Raw genomic sequence first — 26,258 nt, 5'->3', positions numbered from 1 at the left:
TGTAGCAATGACTAATTTTGAAATATATTTCTGAAAACTGTATATTTTTAATAAGAGTTTTCTTCATGTTTTCTAGTACTAAGAACTTTATAAGAGACATTCTTACTAGAGATCTTCCTTTAATTTATAATTTTTTAAATTCTTTTTAGTGAAGTTGTCTGCAAAAGAATATTTTAAGAAATATTAATTAAAAATTATTTATATTTTATATTTATATAAATATTTATAATAATACTCCTTTTAATTATAAAACACTGTTTAATGATGATCCACTCTTTAATATTGATACATATTTAAATATAAATTTGTAAAATAGAGCAAAAAAAGTATTTATACTTTTTGTATTTAGAACAAAAATTTTAACTGATATTTAACATGCTGTTTTTCTCTAAAAACTAAAATCAATCATGCTCATAAATGGTTGGGTTATGTGTTGATGGTAAAAATTATGGACCAAAGATCAGTTATAATTGTTCAAGATAATGTTAAAAAGGTTGCTTTTCTGTTTCTTTTGAAAATATTTTGTCATGAATAATTATTTTGTGATGTTTAAATGAAAAAATTTTATTATAAGCTTATAAAAAATTTTATTATGAGAATAGTAAAAAATTAGTTAATATTTATACAGAACTGGTATAGACTTTGAAACATAGATGTTTGTCCTGGGCTGTTTTCCTTTTTTTCAGCTAACAAATAACAAGTTTAAAAGATGTTTAATGTAATATAATTATTAGATTATCAAAGATTTTAAAGTTGAAATTATGAAAATTAAAATAGTCTTTTTCCCTTTTGTTTAGAATAAAATTCCTTTTCTTGAAGGAGACTCTTCTCCAAGCCCACCTAAAAGAACAAAGCATACTGGTAAGCCTTAATTAGTGACTTTCAGAAAAAGTTACAATTTATTTTGCAAGTAATTGTTAATCATCATTGTTTTGAACATAAATTCACACATTGTTAAACTCAAAAAAAAAAAAAAAAAAACAATCTTGTTAGTATTTTATTTTTTTAGTTATCTTTACTTTAGTAAATACAAGTTTTACTTTATATGGTTTGATAATCCTCAAAATAGTTTTATTGAATCAGAAATTAAAGTAACCAATATTGAAAACCTAAACACAGAAAAGTAACAAAAAATAATTTGATGTAATTGTTTGATGCAATGCAATTGGTTTAAAATAATTTGATGTAATTGTGTGATGCAATGCAATTGTTTAAAAATTAATCAAAGATTTGCAGATTGTAAAACTACCAGTAATAAAAAAAAGTTTAAAAAAAAAAAAAGATTAAAGTCACTTATTTTTTCAATATTTTTACCAAAATAGTTACTAGAAGACTCAAGCATCTGATTCAAATACTAGATTCAAGTTACTAGAAGACTCTCAAGCATCTGATTCAAGCACTAGATTCAAGTTACTAAAAAATTCAAGTACTAAAAGACTCTCAAACATTTTTCTGAACACTTAGAGTATTAAATCTTTTGTGTCCTGTTTGATTTCTTAACAATTATTTCTATTCATTAGTTTTTATCAAAAATGACAGCAGCAAAGAATCCTTAAGTGGTGATTTCTTTAAAATATTCTTAATCAAACTTACCAAAATCATTAAAAATCTTTGTAATTGCTTAATGAGTTAAGTGGGTATTAGGACTCAGTTCCTAATATAGCCTGTGAAACATGATATCTTCTCAAAGGAAATTTCAAACCGATTAAAAGTTAGTATAAAAAAAGATGTGAATATTGAAAACAGTATAATAAAGGGTACTGACAATTTTTTAACCTATCATAAAAAACTAACAATGTTTAAGAAAATATAGAATATTTACTTAAAATAATTTAGCAATTTTTATAATTAATATATTTTGGAATGACAATTTTTGAGCCTATGAAAATGCCCAAGGCTTTTAAGTTAGAGAATTCCTTACTAATCTACAATTTTGAGTTATATAAATTATATTTATGTAATTCAAAATTGTATAATTTGCACTTATGTTCATAAATCCAATATTGAAAGGCATACCAAATAAACTATTATTTTCCAGAGTTCAATTTTTAAACATTGTGTTAAACTCAGTAACTTTAAATAACAAATCTTAACTTTCTTCTAATAATTGAAATAATCTGAAATCAAGCTCAAATCATTTCATGATTATTGTCAGCTCGCCATCAACTAAATAATGTTATAATCTTTGTTCTGTTAGTAAATCCCTGTATCAAATTTACTGGATGTTTATGTAAAATGCTTTTTAAACATGTTTTCATTTTTAGTAAATATTAGATTACATAGATTGCAAAGTTCAATTTAAAAAAATAATTTTATGTAAATTTTTTCAATAATTTTAAGGTCATTTAAAGTCCACAATACAGCGACCCTTTAAAGGGGATTTAGCAGAAGAAGGTGAAATTGTCTCTAGCCCAGAACCAAGTGAAATTGAAGTTATTATCAACCCTATCATGAGCAGTCCAGAGGATATTTTTGCAAGTTAGGAGTTTGCTTTTACTTATGTAATTAGATTCCTTATCAGTGCATAGATTGGGTAATGAAAATCATATTTTTATCACTGAAGCTAAAAAAATGTTGTACAAATTTATTTGAATAAGTGAAATTCTTTATTTGAATTTTTTTATTTGAAATTCTTTATTTGAATATAAGTGTTTGAAAATATTTATTTAAAAATACTTGGCTTGTTTATTGTAGGTGAATCAAAATCTCTGCAGATGGTTGATGTTGTTAAAGTTGAAGAAAAAAAGCCTTCAGTTACTTCTGAAGATTTTCATCAAAAAAGACAAACTATTTTGAGCCACAAAAAGTTGGTTCTTTCAGATGAGTCTGATCATCTGAGTGATCTTGAGATAAATACACTTCGAAGCAAAGTTAACAGTGTTAGCCCTCTTAAAGAAAGTCTTCCTAAAGAAAAAACTCACAATACTGAAGAACATCGTCCTAATAAAATTTCTAGTTTGCATGAAGAAGCTAGTAGGAAACGACCATATGATGTATCAGATGAGCGTAGAAATCGATCGGATTCAGAATTAAGTGATCGTAGCAAGCAAAGTGAAAAGCGCAGTAGTGATGATCCAAATGACTTGCGCAAGCACATAATGAAGAAACTGGGTAGTGATATACAACGTAGAAATAAAAGCAGAGAATCTAACATGGAGCGTGAAAATAAAATCAGTTCAAATAAATACGAAAAAGAAGAAAGAGAAGTAACTAAACAACCATTTATAAATAATGTTAAGCAAAAAGATACAGATCATATAGATTTGTTCAAGAAAGTTAAAAGTGAAGTGCGTAAGAAAGAAAAGAAAAATAAAAAGAGTGAAGAAAAGTCTCAAAAACGAAAAAAAAACAAAAAAAAAATTGCATCACCTGAAGAAATCCAACCACAGGAAGCTGTGAAGTTAGAGAAGTCTCCAAGTATGGATGATGCTTTTGTAAGAAAAGACAGAGACATTGAACCAATAACTTCTGACTCTTCATTGGGTTCTGTTTCAAGGAGCCCTTCAAAGTCTCCCACTCCAGTTCATTCTCGATCACCTAGCCAATCTCCTAACCAGTCAGTTGAGAGATCAGGTAGCGAATCTCCACCACCATCAATAAGTCGATCTCCTACCCCAAAACGATCACCAACTCCTCAGCGCAAACGGGCATATTTGCCAGCTATTGAAGGGTGTAGAAGTGTAGAAGAGTTCACTTGGTTAAATAGAATTGAAGAGGGGACTTATGGTGTTGTCTACAGAGCTAGAGACAGAAGAACAGGTTATTTATTTATAAATATATTTAAAAACTTTAGCAAAATATTTTTAGTAAAGAAAAGATTTTACTTTGCCCCTTTTCTTGCAGATGAGGTTGTTGCACTTAAACGGTTAAAAATGGAAAGAGAGCGAGAGGGGTTCCCAATTACATCACTGCGGGAAATTAACTGTTTGTTAAAGGCACAGCATCCTAACATTGTAACAGTCAGAGTACGTCTTTACTTTGTAGTTGTTCTTGATTCCATTCTTGGTTTGCCTAGTTACTTTTAGTGTTATATTTAAGGAGTGTATTTATTTTTTAAGAGATTGTTCTATGGAATGTTGAGAAATGTAATGTTTTAGGAGATTGTTGTGGGGAACAATACTGACAAAATTTATATAGTTATGGATTATGTGGAACATGATCTTAAGTCACTTATGGAGACCATGACACAACCTTTTCTTGTTGGTCAGTACTTTTAACATTGAAACTTCTTCTTTACTCATTAATTGTATTATTTATTCTCTTTTGCTCAGCTTGAAACAGTTTATTGCTTTGTTAGGTGAAGTGAAGACATTAATGCTTCAACTATTGCGTGGTGTGCGTCACATGCATGATAATTGGATACTTCATCGTGATATCAAAACGTCAAACCTGTTGCTCAGTCACAAAGGGATATTAAAAGTATGATTTAACAACATCTTGGCTGTTATGTGTCAACAGTATGATTATTGGATTGAAATGTATGATAAAACTAATTTTAGATAGGGGATTTTGGGCTTGCTCGTGAATATGGATCTCCTCTTAAAAAGTATACCTCAATTGTTGTCACATTATGGTACAGAGCACCTGAACTTCTCCTTGGAACCAAAGTAATTATTGTTTTAATCTTTGAAAATATATTTTGATATTTAAGGCATCTTCTTAATCCTTAAAGAAAGATTTATGTTTTAATTTTTTTAGCAGTTTTTAAAGTTCATATTTTTTTCTATTATTGATTTACCAGGAGTACAGCACAGCAATTGATTTGTGGAGTTGTGGTTGTGTGTTTGCAGAGTTGCTTTCAATGAAAGCTTTATTTCCAGGCAAATCTGAGATGGATCAAATTAGTCGCATATTTAAGGTTCAAATTCTTATTGATTTTTGTTATCTCATCTTGTTAAATTGTTATGATTGAGTAAAAGTAGTTTTTCTTTTGCAAGTTCTAATGACCTAATACTTTTAAAACAACCTGATAATTTTTAGGAGTTGGGCACACCAAATGATAAAATTTGGCCAGGACCACCTGCATATTCTGAAATGCCACAAGTACAAAAGGCAAGTTTATTTATCTGAAATTGTATTAAGGTATTGAAATAATTGGAATTTAAGCACCTTTTAAAAAGCTCCCATATAAAACTGTTTGGAACAATTGCAAGCAGTTTTATGACATTTTAGTAGTTTTTGTAGCTGGTCATATTTTATTAGCCAGGTCATATTTTGTTTTACAGTTCATAATCATATCATATGCAGGTCATATCAAGGAGTATCCTAAGATAACCTAGTTATACTTAAGATTTGTTTGTATTTGTTGTATTTGAAAAACATTGTTAAAAATTTTTTAAAGAAAAAACAAAATTTCAAAAAATGTGTATAGATGCAGAAAATTTGACAGTTTTGAGTGAATTTCAAGATTTTTTATGTTGTGTTATCATTTGATTCTAATATGATCTATATGTAATATGATCCTAATATGAGCTCTAAAAGATAAAAACAGTAATATTAATGTTGATAAAAATAACAAAAATAATATCAGCATTTAATTTTTTGTATCAGTCTTAAGTAACAGCAATTCAAGAAACCATGTTTATTTACAAAAGAAATTACTTTTAAAAATTGATAAAATTAAAGATTTACTCAAAAATACAAGTTCAACATTGTGAAAAGTTCAACATTTTAAAATTGTGAAAAGTTACAAATGAACTTTTAGTGGATATTTCCTATTATGCTTTAAAGAAAGAAGAGATTAGAAGATTTTTTAAAATTATTATTGTAAAGCCACAAAAAATAATGTATAGTAGAAGATTTCTTTATTTTTATTGAACTGAATGTTTTTAAATTGAAATTTTATTTTAAAAGATTTTTTTTAATTCTATTAAAATCTAAAAAATAAGTTTGAGCAAATATTGAAAAAAAAAAAAAAAATGAATTCTAGATGAATATTGCCCATCATCCATACAATATATTACGCCAAAGATTTGGTGCTACTCTTACAGATGTTGGTTTTGATCTGATGAACAGGTTTTTGTTGATTTAGTTTTTTGAAATTACTCAATTTATTTTCTCAAGTTAAAAAAATGGCTTAATTTTAATTTGCTAAATGGTTGTATTCAATCCAAAATTTATATTTAGATTATTAACATATGACCCAAATCGAAGAATTACAGCAGATGAAGCCATGAGTCATCTCTATTTTAAAGTAAGTTTCCTTACATTAGTTAAAAGGTTTATAAACAGAATTGTAGAGCTATTATCTCCATGATTTTCCTTAAATTTTTGTGTTTCTTAAGTTTTTTGTTAAGTCTCTTGCCATGAAATTTATGTAAAGTTTATACCAAAAATTCTTCTAAATAATTAACTACACCATGGATCTTTAGTGAAACCAATTCACTTATATTTGAATAGCTTTCTTTGAAGTAGTTAATTTTTGTTGTGTTATCACTATAAAGAAGTTGTTCAAAACATTCCTTTTATTTGCTTGAAAAGAATGAGAGGTTTACTTCAAAGTTTCCAGTTTATCAGTTATTTCAAGGAAGTCAATTTTAAAAAACCTTTTTGGTTGTTATAAAACTTGATATTTCATCCAGTTGGGTACTTTTTTTTATAAAGGTGTTTTATCAGTTTCATAACTTTTTTAAATTTTCATTTCTATGAAAATCCATGCTTCTTATCTGGTGAAAAAAAAGATTTTTTCTTCCATTCAGTTTTCTGCTCTTATGAATTTTTCTTTTTGCATGAATGTCATGCTCAAACAATTTTCAGTAACACCATTCCATGTAGTAAATACGCTTATTTACTTGATCAAAAAGTAGAGTTGCTCCTGTTGTGTCTTGTAAAATGAGAAGGAGCTGAATTTCTTTAGACTCAAGAAAAGTAAAAATATCAAAATCCATTCAATGCCTATCTGAGAATAGGGATGTTTCAAAACAGTTAAATCCGCTGTTCAATGGCAAAAGGAAGCAAGTGACATTTCAGGATTTTCAAGAAAAACTGGAAAAACTTCAACTTGCCTCCCAAACTTAAACCCCAACATTCTCCAACTTCAATTCACTGTAACCATCCCCATGTCATTACCTGATTTTGAAGATAAAAGGATAAAAATGTTTTATGCAATGACCATGAAATAGGATCATATGGGCTATCATTTGCATAGAGGTTCTTGCAAAGTGTGAATTGGTTAATATGCATCAATAGAACTAACTCCATTTTCCCACTGTAAAAAATGACTTTGAATCTTTGTTATAGCCAGGGTTGATAAAAATCACAATTTTTTTTAAAAAAAAAAAATCAAAAAAATTGATTTTTTTTTATTTAAATCAGATTTTTTTTGATTTAATCGGATTTTTTTGATTTAAATTACATTTTGAAGAAATAAACTTTTAGTTACATAGTTTTTAAAAATATAATGAAATTATAACTAAATTAATTTAAAATATTGAAAAATCTTTTTTAATGTTGATTATTTACAAATTTTCAAAGATTCAATCAATTAAATTCATTGGTTCTAATGCTTTTTGATTAAATAGTTTGAATAGGAAAACCAATTTGCCTGCTTTCTTAATTCTGAGTCTATTTCTAATGTTTGAATGCACAAGACCAAATGATGAAAATATTCTTTCAACTCCTGCAGATGAAGCAACAGCAGTAAGTAACTGTTCAACAACTTTCAGTAGTTCCTGATTCACACAATCGTTATGAGATTTCCACCAATCACATGGCTTAATAGTTCGAGCAATGTTATCATGGAACATAAACTTTTGAAATGGTGCTGCTTCTGCTTTAAAGTTAACCAAAAGTGGAAGAAAATCTGGATTCTTTGAAGCTGCAAAGTCCATTCCAATCTCTACTTCTTTATCAGTTAATTCTTTACCTCTGTATTTAGGATTAAGAATATTAGCCAAAAAATGAGCTGGGGTCATTGCCTGTTGTATTCTTTTGGATAAATTCTTCTTAGCATCTTGGCTAAGCTTAGGACTTAATTCCCTCCGAAGATTTTTCCATATCACTACACTGTCACCAATAGTACTACTGTCCTGCTGCATCAGTTCTAATACAACACCAATTAGTTTAAGGATTTGTAACAGTTCTTCTGCACTTTGCTTTACACCAAGGTTATTTACAATATTTGTAATATTCTTATCAATTTTTGTTCTGTTTTCTTCACAAATTGTTAACAGAATCAGCCAGTGTTTTAGATAGGATTCAAGACAATCAGCCAATGTGTTCCATCTGACATCTTGGAGCATTATAAGTTGGAGCCCCTCTTTTGCTTTGAATGTAGCAGCAGCAAAATGGTTGTTTCTAAAATATTTAATAACTTGAACAATCTGCTCCTTGATGTTTTGGAATTACCAAGTCTTGTGCCAATAGGTTGAGAATATGAGCTGAACATCCGTGTGTAATAACATTAACATCATCTCCAGTTTCCAATTGCTGTCTCATTTTAGACACATTTGCTGCGTTATCAGTTACTACACTGCGAACTTTACAACCAAATTGTTTTTTGCATTTGTTGATAGATTTAACAGCAACATCAACCAAATATTCAAAAGTATGTGAATAGCCAGAGGTATCAATTGTATCTGCAATATAGATATCTGAATTCATTGTTGTTACTGTTGCACAAACTATTGGTTCATTATGAACATTGCTCCACCCATCAATACTCATAGTTACAGACTGATCATGTAGAAAACCTAAACAGCTAGTTAAACTTCTTGTGAACAGTATCTAGTAGTTTTCCACCAATATCGATTCTATTAGGAGGGTTATATCCTGGGCGTAAAAAATGGATCATTTTGATAAACTCTGGATGGTCAACCTTTCTGAAAGGCGAGTTAGTAGCATAAATCATCTGCTCATCAATAGCTTCTTTTTCAGGTTTAGTAGTTTTAATAAGGTATGAATCCAATTTAGTTGTCACTGTCTTGCCACTGCTTGGTCTCGTCACTGCCTTATCATTTGAACACAAAAAACTTGTTTTATCTACAGCAGATTGACTAGGTTCAGTTTTCTTAATAGAACATTGACTAGTTTGTGGTTCTTCAGTTGTCTGGTTGATATTTATTAAGGTGTCTTGACAAATAATAATGTTTTCGTCATCTTGAACATCTTTCAGAAAATCACATTTACCAGCACTTATGTGGCTTCTCATTCGAGCAACCAAACCTTGCATTTGAACACCGCAGCTTTTGCATTTAGCTTTATTACCCTTTTCAGGTATTTCTTCAAACCATGTCCAAACTGCATCTCTTCTTCTACCGGCACCAGACATTTTTATATCTAGTTATATTATTTTTATTTTCAACTAAAAAATAACAAGCAATTATAAATGAATACTGTAATTTATAAAAATTTGAATATACTCTTATATAAAAGGAATATATTTATATTTATTACTTAAATAGTAACAAAAACAGAACTTAATGTAATCAGTAAATAAGTTAAAACAAGAAAAAAAAATTTACTCATATGGATAAAAATCTTAGAATAAATTTAAAAATTTAATGATTTGTATGACTACCATATATTTTATAATGCATTATCTGACTATTATAACTAATATTAGTTTATGCAGTAGTTATATTTAGCTAGTGCAATTTACTTTAATTTGATTAATCAATAAATAATAATTAAAAACAATTAAAATCAAAAAACTTACTTTAAATTGTGATTTTTATTTGTCTGATTTAAATCATGATTTAAATCGATTTAAATCAAAACAACCCTGGTTATAGCTCTACCCTTTGCAGAAATTATAAGATGAAAGTTGTAAAAAAATTGTAAACGTTTTTCTTCTCTTTTTTTCATACATTTTTCAATTTGGTGGTGATAGGAATCCGCAGACATGAATGTCACATTCTGGTTCATTTGTTTGTTTCATAGCAGAGCATTCTGTAAAGCACCCAATCTTTGTTTTAGGCAGAACAATTATCAGCCCACATAATTTCTCAATTTTTTATCTCTCAAAATTTTAGCATATGTGCTGGCAATATCCTCTGCTCTTTCCGGCAATTCCTTAATTCCATATTATATCAAAAGGTTAATATCTGTTTTTCTACCCTACAGGTGGGGCAAACTTTTATGAAATAAAATCAAATGCTTAGTAAAAAATAGTTTTAAACCTGAAAGTTGGGGTTAATGATCTTTTGCATGTCAACAGATAAGCAGATTATTGGCTCATTAACACCAAGTTCACAGTAAGATTTATAATCTATTAATTCTTGCAGATTCATTGTGTCTTCCATTTATTGCATATAGCATGATCCAAATTTTCATCACTCTATACATGCTTATGTTCATCATAAAATAAACACCCCTTGCACTTTTCTTTACCTAATTAAATCAAACTAACATTCAATTTATTCTTACCTATAGTATTTATAACGCACTGAAATTTCTGGGAACTCTAAACTGAAATCATATGCATGTTTTTAATGGATAATTTTGATGAAATGGGAGCATGTTCTCTTCGATAATGTTTTTTTGGTGGGTTGAGGGACTTGATGTGGTCTATTAGATTGACATTCATTTTGTTGAGTGGGGTGTGACGTCCAAATTTATTCGCTGAAGGTGAAATCTGTGGAATTAAATACTGAAGTTATAACTTTGTTGTTGGGGTATCCCAAACTGAGTAAAAAAGATACTGATAACAATTCAACTAGTCAAACGATAAGTTCAAAGAATTCAGCTACTCGATTCTAATTCATTCAGAAATTCTAAATATCATATCGGGATTGTTTTGTATTATTAGATCAAAGATCTAATGGAAGTGTGTAAAAACCTGTAGTTTTACACTCTGCTTATTTCCAGAAAAATAAAAAATAGCTTTGCAGAGTTATGTATTGTGTTTTCATGCGTCTCAAACGTTTCACAAGGCAATGTGAAACGTTTTTTATTCTGGTGTAGTTTTCCTATTGCAGAGATCATTTGTAAGAGGTCATTTTTCCGACTTCCCAACAGACTTTAATACAACTACTATTAGGAAGGGTACACTTCAGTTTTCTTTCAACGGAAAATTAGAATAAGTCCTTCCAATTTTCTGACAATCTTGGTTTAAGAGGACTTCATAGATTTAGTGAGTTTAGGTTGGGCATGAAAATTTTTTTCATTCAAGGTGTAAAAATTCTTGATAGTAGCATTTTTTTTGGTGTAAATATCTGCGTGCTCAAAGTTTCGTTTATATCGTATATGAATGAATATTTCAACAAAACAAGTTTATGAGAAATAGGAATAAATTTTTTAAAATACGCAAATTATTTATTTTAATTGTTACTTTAATTAACACTTCATGAGACAAAAAAAGCTAGTAGTTTTCTCAAATAAAACAACTTTTTCAAGATGTGATTATCCGTTTTGCCCACATATGGCGGGTAAATGAATACGTGAATCGAGCAAAACGAATAATGATATTTAATCAAAGCAATCGTCGCAAAAATATGATCCTCGGCTAGAATATGAAGAGCAAGTTTCATGGGTCCACTTTCTGCAAATGTCACACTAAATCCAATCCTCGATTGGAGGGTATTTGTACTTTTCGTTGCAGACAGTGCAAAAGAAGTCTTTGTTTGTAAATGGGCCTTTTGTGGCACGTGTTTTTCTAATTCTAATATTTGATGGACCCGATTGGCTAATGTCAATATATTTGGCTCAGCCACTGTTTGATTTTTCTCTTCTTTTCTAGTGCTACTGACTTAAGTTTCTGGGTACAATGTTTGTAGTACTTCCTTGATAAACCTCAGGCGGTGCAAAGTGTTCATCTCCAAAATGTGACTATTGAACGAATATATGCCGCTTGCACGGAATCCGCTGATTACGTTTGCTAGTGTAGCTCCTTTCAGATACACGCCCGTAAAAAGTTTTGCAATGTCATACTGATTGATAATTCTGCCTGGATGTTGTTTTTGGAGAGTATTAACTTCGATCTCAAAGTATTTTTTTATTGGCCCGTAAACTATAACATCTAACGGTTGCAATTTGTGTGACGTGTGGGACGGTATTGACAACAATATAACATTGTTTTTCGTTGCAAAATCAAGTGCTTCGTAACTTTTGTGCGATTCATGATTGCCTAGTATTAAAAGTGCTTTATGTTCTTTAGTGGAGCGCCTTTTTGCACAAACATTTGCAATCTAAAAACTTGGTAGAATTAATCCAACCACTGACGGTGGTCGTAGTTTCTGCACCAGGAGCACCACCGTCTAAGAGCTTTGGATTAAGACTCTCTCTCTTAAAAATGAAAAACGGCGGGATAAATATTTCCGAGGTACAGCAACAACAAACTACAGTCGTCAGGACTCCTTTTTCATTACTTGAAACAATTCCAACTTGCTTTTTTCCACACAATACGTCGACAATACTTTAGCTGGTTTTGTTAATGAAGTCCTTACTCCAGTTTCCATGTTAAAGATCATATCTACTGAAATATTGTGTTTTTCTATAACTTCTTTCGATAAACTATAAAATCTAATAACAGCTTCTCGATTGAACCTTTGACACGAGATATAGATGTTGATTCAACTAGCTCGAGTGCTCTTACGTTTATACACCATCTGCAATAGATACAATGTATGATAACACACCGTGTAAATATGTAACTATTAAATAAGGAGGGAAAATGGACACTACCCTTTTTACCTGGTTCCAATATGCCTGTCGGGCACGTTTTGAAATAACCTTGAAATTAAATAAGTACGGTTTATAAAGCATAAGATATATTATATTTGTTGCACGTCTGATAACATCAAATTTTACTAATAATATTGAAAGACGAATATTAACACAATAAAACTAACACATGGTACTTACGGTGGTTTTATGACTAATTTCGAAGCAAAATCACTTCCGAAAACGTGTACACTTGAATATCAATCGGCACCGTTGTTTATGCACTCTCAGGCCAACCGATTCTGTGGTGAACTAGACTAAGTATTCTTTATGCCTGGCCTATCCTTTTTGCCCATCCGTCCCATATATGAAGTATTTTAGAAATTTTACCTTTAGGTTGATACACAACTAAAGCTAAAATCTGCAATCGTAATAGAGGAAAATGCTCAATTAAAATTAAGCTAAATCAAAGTTAAAGTTAGATCATATCCATTTAAAAGAATTTATTTTTAATTAATATATATAAGTTTAACATACATTTAAGCTGTTTTTGGATGCAGCAGCTATTTCTAAAACTTTGGGGCGCTGTATCAATAGCGAAGCGTAAAAGAATTTTCCAGATTTAATGTTAGAATTTTGATTAGTAGTAGTTATTGGCCAACTTTTAATTCCACATTAAAACCTAACACAAAATGCCAGATTAAAACCTAACACAAAATGCCACATTAAAACCTAAATCAGGCACTCAAAGTCATTGGCATTTCCTCATTCATGCCTCCAATTACATATCCTCTTTCATTCCTCCGTTTGCTTATCCTCTTTCATGCTTCTATTTGTATATCCTCTTTTATGCCTCCATTTTTATGATGTAAATCTAACTGACTGATCTAACTTCTAACTATCTAACTATCTAAAAATCTAACTTCGCTTTTGTACAAATAATACACTTTTTAAAAAACAAACACTTAGACAGTAATGCTACCGAGGTAATCTGTTAATGTTTTGCTTGACTTATTTTTTTTTTATCAGTTCTTTCCTACTTATGCCCTGCTTCTAAATACAACCATGAAGTATTATTATTTAAACATTCCTACAGAAATTGATTTCAACAAGTATGTCCTACAAAATGTTCTTTTGCTTGGATTTTTAGTGAATTGTCTTGCTTTTAAATGCTTTTAATTGTCAGCTTCTATCAAGTATTTAAAATATCCTAAGTGTATATCTCATATCCTTCCCCCTAAAGTAGAAAAGTATACCCAGTTTTAGCGGTTGTAATTATTTATCACCACATACCGGCTGATAATTACTACATAATTTTTAGATTGCATAGGTTGTTTGTTTGGCTTGTGTGAATTATGTAAGTAAAGGAATATATTTTTACCCTTTAGTAGTTGTGATCAACCCTGGGGTATAATTCTTTATATTACCTTTTTTAAGTATGCAATCATCTGGTTCTCAGAATTTATCAAATTTTTTTTTGGAACTTTGATAGAAACCAATTTTTCAAACATTTGCACTGATAGTCGCACTACCTTTGAAGTTCAAATAAGAAGCTACTAATCTTTTTTTAAGATTTTTTAAATTTGTCTATAAGTTTCTTCTTTCTTCCATTGAGCATGTGTGAGTCTGTACATTATTTTATTGAAAAAGAGGTTTTATATCAGTTTCCTCATTATTTTGATGATGAGAAACATCGATTCAATTTTGAAATAAAGTAATTTTTGAGATGAAACGTTTTTGCGATCAAAACCCTCGTGAGGTTCCTTTGATTTTTTGGAGGTTTTTATCGCTGGTACGGGGAATATTTTACTCTGGGATATTTAGTCCTAGCATCCTCTAGGATTTGAACTACTAATTTCGTAGGCCTATGTTTTTAGTTGTTCATATGTTCGGCAAGTTTCTATTTTCTAATACTTCTAGAAGACATTTAAGTTTTTCTCGTAACTTTTATAAAAGAAAAGCACAAAAATAGCTTCTTTCCTAACACGCTACGTGTTTTTATTGCTAACATATGACAGCCGTTTTTGTGGATATTTTAGTGTGACGGTCTACTCTGTGAATTCTATGCATTTCTTTCTATTTTATCAACAACAAATAATTTTAAACTATAAAAGTTTAGCATTATTTTTACCTTTGCTTTTGTTTCCTGATACAAAAGACCTGTTTATTTTCTTGTATCTTTAACTAACTCAACTCTATCTCTTACACATCCTTAAACTGTCGCCAACGTAACTAAATCTAGCGGAACCGATACGGACACGGGACTCGATATTACTAAAATGTACAAATCTGTCTTTGAGTTAGACTCGAAAATATTTTGGAAAACTTTTTTAGGAATCGCCGCTTCCTGTCGATCCTTCTATGTTTCCAACATGGCCAGCTAAAAGTGAACTAGGTCATAAAGCTGTGAAGAAGAATGCTAGCCCTAAGCCCCCCGAAGGTGGCCAGTTCAATGAAAAACTTGTGCGTATATCAAATATAGTTTTTAATAATTTTTATACTTGCTTGAATAATGTTAAAATAGATTTGAATTATTGAAGCAAATATTCGATGCTTTTACTTATCTTTAAAAGTCGAATTTCTTTCAGGGAGAAGACAGCGGTTTTCAAATGAATTCAGCTACAAAAGGTTCCGCTGCAAAAGGAATGGGGTTCAGTCTTAAGTTCTAATTCTAAAGTGTAAACGAATAGAAAACTATTCTAAGTTTATAACGAAAAAACTTTTTTTTTTAACTTATAAAAAAAAATTTACATTTTTTGTCTTTTTTATTTTTGTGCTTTAATTTGAGATTTTCGACAACTTTTTTAATTAGGCAACAATTTTTAATAAAGACTTAAACGCAAGTTTATACTTTAAACTATAGACCTGCGTTCTTCCGCGAGAAATGATTATTTTTTTAAAAAATATCGCTGTCATTATATCAATAAAAATAACATTTAACAAAAATATGCGAAAAAAATTTCTAACTACTTGTGTTCTTCGAATCTTTTCGACACGATGTAAAAACCATCCTAACTCCTGAGAAAATGTCGTTTTAAATCATCAATTAATTAGACATCAAGGAGTTATCTTTTGATCTATGCGATTATCTATCGATAACCTAAGTTATCCATTTGCAACACTTTTTCATTTGTGTATGCATATCCATTTTTCTGTGAACTAGCAAAAGAAGTGTGCGTTATGGATGAATTTGAGCAAAGATTTATACAAGAAAGTATCAGAGAGATAAAACACGCACACGCTCCGATCCACGCACAAATGGCCGCATATCCTCTTTTATATTCAGCATTACTCCATGACGATCGAAATGCAATTTCAGCGAAAATAACCGCAGCCAATCCGCAGCCTCCTATAACAAAATATAATTAATTTAAATTCCAATTCATTACCAGTACTTTTTAACGTTTTATATCTTTATTTGTCTACAAATTCTTTTTGAAAATTAGGTTTAGTAGTGACTGTGCGTGTTTTAAAATGTTAAACTTTTTAAGTTATTTGATTTTAAATAATACCGACTACATAAAGTTTGCAAAATAGTTACTTAAAAATAGTTTAAAAAATGGTTTTAGTGGATACTTCAATTTGCTTTATTCCTCTTTAAGTTTAGCAAAACTATTTAAAGTTAACAAGTAAATATATTCTAAATGAAGTAAGAGTTTTGAACAAGTTCGCTTTTGTTACTTATAATTTGTATGACCTATAGGACCTATATCGGTTTTTTCAAATTCAAACTCGAGTTTGTTATGATCTCTACAAGTCAACTCGATTAGTATACTCAAACTCGATTAGTATACTCAAACTCGAGTAGCAGATAGTATCAAAATTCATAAAGGCTCCGATAAAACCAACACGTTAAACTCACCTGCAATAAAAGTAAGTATGATAAGAGTTATGCTGCCCAGCCTCCATCGAGATATATTTTTCTGACAACAGAACATTGTTAGCGCACACAAAAAAGCCATAAATGCGAATGCAGCTCCAATAATAATTAGGACCAATACCACATCTAAGCAAAAGGAATTTTAAATTAACGAATAATTCTTAAAATCGTTTAAGTAATATTGTTAACATAAACGCGTTAAGCGTATAAACATAAATGATCTGGAAACGCTCGCGAACGTTAATTTATTAGGAGGTTAACTTAATTTTGAGGGTTTTTTATTATAAAAAATATACTTGTTTCTAAATAATAAAAAAATTTATTTAATCAAAATAATTTCCATCGTTTTTCTGGTTATCTTCTGGTTATTTTGTTATCTGGTTATTTTCTGAGCTATCCAGATATCAAGCCACTTTTTGACTTTTCAAACCAATTATAATGCTGCTATCCAAGAGAATGCTGCATTGACCTGAACAAATGATAATTTGATGGAGCAATGTCTGGTGAATATGGCGGGTGGGGTAAAACTTCCCACCCTAATTCTTTAATCGCTTCTTTTACGCATTTTGCAACATATGGACAATCTATTCGTGCTGAAAAATTGCTTTATCGTGTCTTTTGGCGTAATCTGGTCGTTTTTCTTTAAGAGCTTCATTCAAACCGATTAATAGTTGTAAGTAGTGTATGTCTACCACATATTTTCTCGCATAGGATTGTCCAAATAGATCCATTTTTCATCACCTGTAACAATTCGATGCAAAAATGATTTTCTTTTATACCTTTGGAGAAGGTTTTCACTCATTACCAATCTTCTTTCTAAATCTCTTTCTTTGATTGCATATGGCATCCATTTACTTTCTTTTTAGATCTTTTCCATCAATTGTAAACGCTTACTAATTGCAGCTTCATTGACTCCTAACGCGTTGGACAATTGTTTTAGAGTTTGAGCTGAATCTTCATCCAATAATTCTTGCAATTCCAGATCTTCAAACCTTTTTGGCTGACCAGGGCGCTCCAACGATATATTATGTATACTAGATGTCTAACTTGCGGGATTTTAATGGAGGAAAAGTGAAGCCGGTTTTTTTGTTTATAAATTGAATCCGCCATTTGTAATAAGGGCAAAATCTATATCCGACGTGCGAAATAAAAGTTAAAAATACATGTTTTTGCCCGAAATAGAAATGGCTTCCACGGCTTCACTTTTCGGATCGAAGTTAGACATCTAGTATATATTATATATCATTGGGGCGCTCCTTGTCATTTAGATCAAAATCACCACTTTTAAATCGTCTAAACTAGTATTCACATGTTTTAACAGATGGTGCATGGTCTTCATAAGTTTTTGCAAGCAAATGATGACTTTCAGCAACAGATTTCTTTTGATTAAAGAATAAAAGCAGCGCATGTGGCAAATGATCTTTTGAAGGTTCAAAACTGGTCATTTTTGGTTTAAAAAATTAACTTTTTGTTCAAATTCGCAAGATTTAATTGCTAAATTGTAATTTAAAATACTAAAATCATATTAAATTTATGTTAAATTTTAAAATCTTAAAAAATCCATAAAATTAAGTTAACCTCCTTATAATAAACATGATTGTTTATCTGAAAATCCATCTACAAAATGGCTATTCGTCATACGTATCAATAAAGCTACACAAAAAAGATCAATCCTTTCACAATTTTCGCTGAAATCAACACAAGTTATTTCAATAAGTTTCATATTTAGAATTTTACTTTACAAGAAAATTTAATGTTACTGGCGGAATGTTGATTTTTAAACTTATGATTTTATTTGCTCTACTTTAACTGAAACTTTAACTGAAACTCAATCTAAAACTTCTCTCGACCCAAATTTTTGTTTACAAAAATAAAATTAAAAAGTTTTTGTTTAAAAGCATCATATAAAATTAAAACTAGTACCTATCAACTCAGAACTTATTATGATCGAAGTTCAAAACTGTAAATGGTGCATAATTCATTTTGCACCATAAACAATTTTGACAAAAATTCCTACGAAAAATGAGTGTCGAGGTACTCTTGGGTGATTTAAGGCATGTCTGGCTTTTATATCAGTGTTCAGTTGCACTACTAAACATTTCTTTTGAGCATAACTTTTTTTGGAAAACAATTCACTAAAATGAACGTTAACCAGGCAAAAGTTGTTAAAAATTAAAATGCTAATTTTTTACGACGTTATGGATTATGACGGATTTTGTCTTTTCTGAAAAAGGAGAATATCTTTAAAAATAAACAAAATGATCTCTAAGCACAAATTTTTCAGTAATGTTCAGTCTAATACACTTCGATAATTGTTATTTTCCACTTGTAGAACTAGTGATTTGTGGTACGATTAGAAAATCCGACATTTTTTATAAACTTCTGGCGTCGCCCCTTCACGACTAAAAGGAGCGATCATCGTTAACGGCACTTTGAGCAATAAATTCGATAAGCGTAACTAAGATTTTTTTTTTGTCGGGTGAAACCATGTGATCAAACTGACATTATATTTGACATGAAATTTAGATTTTTAAAGATTTTGTAGCTGTTTCAAAATCTTTATAAATCTAAATTTCATGTCAAGTATAATGTCAGTTATCAAAAATCATTTTCTAGTTTGAAAGTTTTACATGAAAATATGTTAAATCAGCTGTCTTGTTGCTATGTTTATCTTTTTGTTTTTGGTTTTTACTTGAAAATGAATTTTATGTTTTACTTAATCTTTTCTAATTTTTATGATTCATTTTCTGTGTAATATACTTGGTATATGTTGCAAATACATACATGCATGCATGCATGTATTCATGCATACATCTAAGTTGCTTATTTTTCAATTAGTACAATAAGTTTTGTGAAATTTTAATTTTTTAGCAAATGTAATAATAAAAAACAAGACAAGTTTTGAAAGTACAAGGAAAAGTTGCAAAATCCAAATGTTTTTCATCAATTATTTGTATTTAGTCAACCTTGAAGTTTTAATTGGTGGTGGGTCTAAATAAAACCTATACAAGTATAAAACCTATACAAATATAAGAGAGATATTTTTGAAATTTATACCTTGAATTCCATTAACTTATTTTTTTTCATTATATGATAGCTACATTATATTGTGTATAAAATACAAGGTGCTGGATTAATACTGACAATTTTTTTAATCCTTGTTTCTCATAGGACAATGAAAAGTAAATATCAAGCACTCTTCAAAATGCAATATATGGGAATGAGATCATAGTATTAAGTAGATTGTTTCATTGCAAAAGTAGGAAATGATAATATTAAATACTAAGTAGTTTAAAAGACAATCTTTAACTGTATTTTGTTTTAGAAAGAAAATTATTTACTACCTTATGTTTATAAATTTTTATTTCCTAAGCTCAAGTAAGTTATTATTTCCTGATTTGTTAGAGTCAAAGGTTTGGATGTAGCTTTTGCTTGGAGTAATGAAAAGGTTTGGATGTAGCCTTTGCTTGGAGTAATGAAAAGGTTAAGATTTAGCTTTTGCTTGGAGTAATGAAAAGGTTTGGATTTAGCCTATGCTTAGAGTAATGAAAAGGTTTGGATGTAGCCTTTGCTTGGAGTAATGAAAAGTGAACAAATAAAAATTTCAGGATAAACATACACCAGGGTCGACCTTTAAACTTTTTGTATTATAGGTGAGTAACAAATACCCCTTAAAAAGTCAAAAGATTTTTAAGGGGTATTTTACTACGTTTTTCCTATTTCTACTTTAAGGAATCTAAGAAATGATTCCAATTGAATACTAATACACGAAGAATACGATTTTACTACTGTTATGTTTTATTATGTTTTAGATCTTTTGATTTGCCTCTGATCATCGATAACATTTTTCGATTTGTTTTTATATTATTTGCAAGGCGTAGCCAATATTTTGACGCCTGACCATCATCGCTTAACAATCTGTTAATTTGTGAAATGATTTCGTGATGTGTAAAAAGTAAGAAAATATACTTGATAATCCCCTATGAGTATTAGTAAGAAAAAAATCCAACGAGCTGCCATCTAAAAACATAATTTCCAGCTGAGTAATCTTCGAAACTATCTGATTATTACGAGATTAGCTGACGTTAAATATTCGGCTGTTGTGTGGCGTTTTTATCCTTAATATTACTGGTGCGCAACTTATAATTTTATTTAGAGAAATATAATTGTATGAGGAGAAATATGATAATTTGTTGAACCATAAATTAGAACGTTTGAGAAATAAGAAAAAGAGATGTTTTACATGTTATTTTTTTAAACAGAATTCTTAACCTCAGATAAAAAGTATAATTACCTTCAGAGACTTGGAAGTGTAATATATTATTCCTTCGGATTGTGATATTTGGTATATCGAAGCTCCATAGACCATAATCAAGCAAAGGGGCTTTTAACCACGACCTTCCACCACCCCCCACAATTAAACCCGCCAAACCAACAGCGATACATGTTGTTGTTAATAAAAGGATAACTATGGTTAGTATTGAACCCATTTCGTTTTTAAATCTAAATCAAAAAATAAAGAATAAAAAAACTTTAAAACAAAACAAATAAAAAAAAAGAAACTTAAAAAAATTTCCTATACAAATGTTTCCACTTGTTGAAGAATTTACTAAAATATTAATGTCATAAAATATTCATTAATTTGCTTAAATATATACGTCTATATTCCGATGTTTCAAATTCAGCGTTCTTAGTCATGCGAATATTTAATTTTTAGAAAATCAAAGAAAAAAACAGTAATATTGTATGTAATAGCATTCACTTATTCGTCGTCGCTCATCGTTCAATCGCATATTGTGATAACGCGATGTTAAATTTAAAAATTAAAAGTTATTAATAGATTGTGTCTTCAACTTTTTTTTTGCGCACTAATTATAATAATTTGTATATAAATAATTTGTAATAAGTACAGTAATTTGTCGCAAACAATTTTTATTTGAATGACGCAAGAGAAACTTAATTTTCGTATGATGAGAATTAATACAATTTTACAATTAAAAAGGAAAATTGTTATACTTCATTCATTTACTTTTATATATTTATGAAAGTAAATGAATATATTTTAATTTTCTTTATTCCTTTTCGAAAAAAAATTTTTCAATGAAAAATTATAATTAGATTATGAATTGTAATGAAACAGCAAAAAAAAAAGTGAAAAAAGTATTGTTAGAAATCTTTCGCTTCGTAATACCTTCAATAGTTTCGAAATGTGCATATTATTTTCATTTCGCAATCTGTTGTTCCACCCTGAGTTTGGTTTTTACGCAAAACTGGCTTGGGGTGCCGAACTCGGGGTAGGTACCCCGAGTTCGACACGTATACCCCAAGTATGGATATTGAAAGTTTTTAAAATAATATTTTTTGCGGATATTGAAAGTTTTAAAAGTAATTATCTTTTTGGATTGCTGAATTTTTTTAATAATTTTTTTTTTACGGTTTGATCCGTAATATAAATTAAATGAAATTATTTCTGATTAATAAGTTACAAATTAGACATATTCATAGACATTCAAATGATTATTTTTTTATCATATCTAAAATTATAATATAATAAACTATATTTTAAATCATGAAATATTTTTAAAATCATTATATCTTGTGCATTTGTATTTTGAAGGAGTAAAACTAATTTAAAAACTCGCTACAAAAGAAATTCTAAATATTAATTCGCATTAAAAAGTCACTCACTCCAAGTGAAACATGACCTACCCCGAGTTTCAACGAAAAACCGCACTCGGGGTGAAACATCACTCCAAGCTCGGCTTCGTTTAAAAACAGACTTAGGGTGGAACACTGAACGCAGCCTGAACTTTTCATTTCGCAATCTGAACGCAGTCTGAACTTTTCATTTCGCAATCTGAACGTAGGATCGCTTTATTTTATTCGAAACCTCCGGCCTTAAAAATCGTCTTGCCTACTATACATACAAACTATATTATAAGTGATCATCATTCTTTTATAATGAACTGACAAGTGTGAAAGCCTTCTGTAGTTTCGCATAAAAAAGATCGTTTTTTAGTTGTGCGTAAACGCCGATGTATCCTTGTAAAATTCAACACAATTTATATACAAGTTAATTCCCTAGGTATTCACACATATCTTTTCACACATACAATTATTTACAAGTAATGCTATAAGGCATTCACACATCTTTTCACACATACAATTATTTACAAGTAACGCTATAATGACATATCCTTTACGCACATAACTATTCACAAGTAACGCTATAATGACATCTTTTACGCACACAATTATTCACAAGTAACGCTATAATTACACTCCCCCTTGGTCATAACGACCACTTCACCTCACGGACTATATCGCTCAGGTGCCATCCTTTTTCGGGTGCTTCTTCGCAACATTGGCGTCTGGTTTGTCTCGTCTTCAGGTAACACAACGCACAGTTCTTCATCATCTTCTAGATCCTCATTCGACTTGTTATCAACTCTGACGGGTCTTAGGTCGCGTATGTGCCGGGATACTTTGTCCACTTCTACCGTTTGCTCCGAAATGATTCCTGTAATTCTCCCAATTTTATATTGAGAGTCACATCGGTTGTCCGGGGGCTTTACCCATACTTCATCGCCGAGTTTAAACTTGTTGGTGATCTTCTCATGAGGTTCATATGCGTTTTTATCGTCGTCAATTCTTCTAACTCTAATTTCGTAATGGTATAATTTATTTGCGGGTGCTGTAGATGACTTACAACAGTCTTTTGGGCTGACGTTATACCAATAAACTGCCTCGGGTATGCTGCACGGAACTCTCTTCGCCGTTCTTTTCACTGTTCGATGGCACCGTTCTGCAATTCCATTTCCTGAAGGAACGTAAGCGCACCTGAAGCGAAGTTTAACGTTCCATTTGTTCATAAATTGCGAAAATAATGTGCTTCGAAATGCTGTATCATTATCCGTCAGAATTTCGTTTGGACCGCCTCGTTCAAGAAAGATTTCGTTTAATTCCTGAATGACACATGCACTAGTTTGGTCTTTAAGATGGCGCCATATTGCATATCGTGAAGGCCCACAGTCAATCAGGGTAAGAAAATGTTGCCCCTCATAATGAGTTATATCCATACCAAGCCGTTGCCACGTCCCTTTTACTTCGATCTTCCCTTTCGGCCACTTTATCGGACTTGGATCAATTGATTGACAGGCTACACATTTTTCAACCACTTGCCTGACTTCTTCCCTGCTTACTGATGGGTCAATTCTACGAACAAAATACAATGTTCTCTTCACACCATAATGTCCCGTGGACTTATGAACATGGTTTATTTCTTTGGGAGATAGAGAAGCACTAATCGTTCCACCTGCAACAAGTTCAGTGGGCTTATCGATCATTTTCAACCAACTTCCAGGCACTCGAGTAAGTACATCGGCTAAGTTAGACTCCGAGGGCACTAGTTTAATATCCACTCTGAGTTTGTATTCCTCCACAATATTCGTAATGGTCTGAAGCCGTCTTCTAATCAGCATTTCGTTTGAAGCCTTTGTCTTCAATCTAGATTTTCCAGTCAGTGCATCGGTGACCCAATGTAATACTGCTTTCGAATCAGTGCAAATATGCAAGACATTCATCTTCCAATTGAGACCCATGTTTAGTCCTTTGATTACTGCATCGAGTAATCAAAATGACTCCCGTCTTCTACTTGACTTGTTTTGATAATTATGTCTTCTTAAATGACAATCTCTCGCAAAGTGATTGGGAAGTTTGCACTCATAGCACACTGATTGTGTTTTATCTTCTAGCAACCTCGGATCACTACTTTTCATTGCAGCTACAGCAAATTTTTCCACCATCCCGTTGTTCCGTTCCTCGATCATCAGAGTCCTTGCTCGCGCAAGTATTTGAACAGTTGTAAGATCGTCCATACGAGAACTTGATCTCAGCATTCGTCGAACTTCCTCGGGGAGCCCAGCAACAAAGGCACACGCGATCGCTTTGTCTGGTAGCCCACCAATTAGGGTAGACAATCTTCGTAGTTCTGCCAAATAAACATCAACTGCTTCTCCATGTTTCAGCTTTCTCGTGACAAACTGCTCGTAGGCTGTGAATCCATCAACGGCAAAAGCTTCAAGCAAAGCCTCCTTTATTCTCTTAAAATTTTCTTTATCAGTTAACTGTTGATACACTACGAATGCACCATCAGTGAGACGGAGAGGAACCACACGTGCCAGATCGGTTACACCAATTACTTTACATATCAATTCAACCTTTTCCAGCCACTCCGCAACTGACTGTTGATCGTTTCCACTAAACTCTGGAATTAACTTTATATCAAGTTTAGTCGCCATTTCGCCGAAATAGCTTGTAGTTTCGCATAAAAAAGATCGTTTTTTAGTTGTGCGTAAACGCCGATGTATCCTTGTAAAATTCAACACAATTTATATACAAGTTAATTCCCTAGGTATTCACACATATCTTTTCACACATACAATTATTTACAAGTAATGCTATAAGGCATTCACACATCTTTTCACACATACAATTATTTACAAGTAACGCTATAATGACATATCTTTTACGCACACAATTATTCACAAGTAACGCTATAATTACACCTTCCCACTCCTGTTCATTGCTAGATTTACTGCTCTTTGCACTACCAACTACCCGTGTATTTCCTCACGAACACCTTTTTTTGTGTTAGTTTTCAGTTAGCTGGTTGCTATATAAGTTGTTTCTCTAGAACTGCCTGTGGAGTAGTTGAATTTTCGGGGGGGGGGGGGGGGTTGTTGGGTTAGCCCTTGCAGTCGGTTAGAGACATTAAAAATCATTGTCGGTATTTTTTTTTTTGTTTTGCAATCTCTACACCGTTACACCGTTAGGGTGAGTAATTTTTAAAAAAATTTTTGAACTGAGGTTATGCTTAATTTCACTACATGAATTTATTACAGAAGTTATTATTATATAAATTATTATTATTATTACATAAATTAAATTATCATCGTAAACCAAACAAAATTATACGTATTTAATACGTATGTATTTGTATTTTTTTTTTTTTTTTTTTCATATTACTTACGCCCAAACAAAATTATAAGAATGAATTGCGTATTTAAGCGTTATAATACGTACATACGTAAAATTTTGAATAGAGAACGTATTTTACAATACAAGTCTCGATCCGTACGTTTCAAATAGAATTACGTAAAGTTATAAATGACTTATATACAGTAGATTCTGATCAAAAATAACGAACAAACCGTGATGAATGAATGAATTACTTATGATGTTAATGATATAAACTGACTTTCTTTTTATTTTTACATCAATGGTGTGAAATATCATTGATATTCGAATAATTGCATTTTTTTTTATTCATGTAAGATAAGATGGTTATTCTTACAACAATCATGATCTAAATACACTGGACTGGTATCCTTATAATATTTATTATGAGCCTTTTTTCTTCAATTTACAAGGCTGGTAATGCATACACACATACATACATACACACATACATACATACATACATACATACATACATACATACATACATACATACATACATACATACATACATACATACATACATACATACATACATACATACATACATACATACATACATACATACATACATACATACATACATACATACATACATACATACATACATACATACATACATACATACATACATACATACATACATACATACATACATACATACATACATACATACATACATACATACATACATACATACATACATACATACATACATAAACACAATTTTTATATTAAACGTATTATAAAATACGTCCTC

At 30.6% G+C, this 26,258-nt stretch overlaps 2 protein-coding genes across 2 annotated transcripts; one reads left to right on the top strand and one right to left on the bottom strand.

Moving 5' to 3' along the window:
* The first annotated feature begins 315 nt into the window (after positions 1-315).
* On the top strand, positions 316-15,352 carry LOC145183842 (uncharacterized). Its single transcript, XM_090083783.1, has 14 exons — positions 316-493; positions 798-861; positions 2,341-2,478; positions 2,695-3,759; positions 3,844-3,965; positions 4,098-4,203; positions 4,298-4,419; positions 4,500-4,607; positions 4,742-4,858; positions 4,981-5,052; positions 5,930-6,015; positions 6,127-6,193; positions 14,935-15,063; positions 15,189-15,352. Exons 1-14 carry the CDS (start codon positions 437-439, stop codon positions 15,267-15,269), a joined length of 2,334 nt encoding a protein of 777 aa, XP_089939909.1. The 5' UTR covers positions 316-436; the 3' UTR covers positions 15,270-15,352.
* On the bottom strand, positions 15,303-21,051 carry LOC145183844 (uncharacterized). The gene is made up of 3 exons (XM_090083802.1): positions 20,775-21,051; positions 16,463-16,606; positions 15,303-15,949 (listed from the first exon to the last, which is right to left on the bottom strand). Exons 1-3 carry the CDS (start codon positions 20,968-20,970, stop codon positions 15,690-15,692), a joined length of 600 nt encoding a protein of 199 aa, XP_089939928.1. The 5' UTR covers positions 20,971-21,051; the 3' UTR covers positions 15,303-15,689.
* Positions 21,052-26,258: the final 5,207 nt, after the last annotated feature.

This window comes from Hydra viridissima, unplaced genomic scaffold, assembly GCF_058129835.1.
Source record: "Hydra viridissima isolate aposymbiotic clone 2 unplaced genomic scaffold, HvirCarnegie_v1 scaffold_4, whole genome shotgun sequence".
Taxonomy (NCBI): domain Eukaryota; kingdom Metazoa; phylum Cnidaria; class Hydrozoa; order Anthoathecata; family Hydridae; genus Hydra; species Hydra viridissima.
Note: the sequence above shows the minus strand (reverse complement) of the source record. Positions and strands in the feature narration are given on the sequence as shown.

What these genes read in the sequence shown, in the direction of transcription:
- LOC145183844 (XM_090083802.1), bottom strand. Translation starts at nt 20,970, where the DNA reads ATGGGTTCAATACTAACCATAGTTATCCTTTTATTAACAACAACATGT. An exon ending in ACACTTCCAAGTCTCTGAAG is followed by an intron (nt 16,607 to 20,774) that starts GTAATTATACTT and finishes CCTTTTGCTTAG; the next exon opens with ATGTGGTATTGGTCCTAATT. An exon ending in CATACTTACTTTTATTGCAG is followed by an intron (nt 15,950 to 16,462) that starts GTGAGTTTAACG and finishes ATTTTGTTATAG; the next exon opens with GAGGCTGCGGATTGGCTGCG.
- LOC145183842 (XM_090083783.1), top strand. Translation starts at nt 437, where the DNA reads ATGGTAAAAATTATGGACCAAAGATCAGTTATAATTGTTCAAGATAAT. An exon ending in GTCACAAAGGGATATTAAAA is followed by an intron (nt 4,420 to 4,499) that starts GTATGATTTAAC and finishes AACTAATTTTAG; the next exon opens with ATAGGGGATTTTGGGCTTGC. An exon ending in GGTTTTGATCTGATGAACAG is followed by an intron (nt 6,016 to 6,126) that starts GTTTTTGTTGAT and finishes ATTTATATTTAG; the next exon opens with ATTATTAACATATGACCCAA.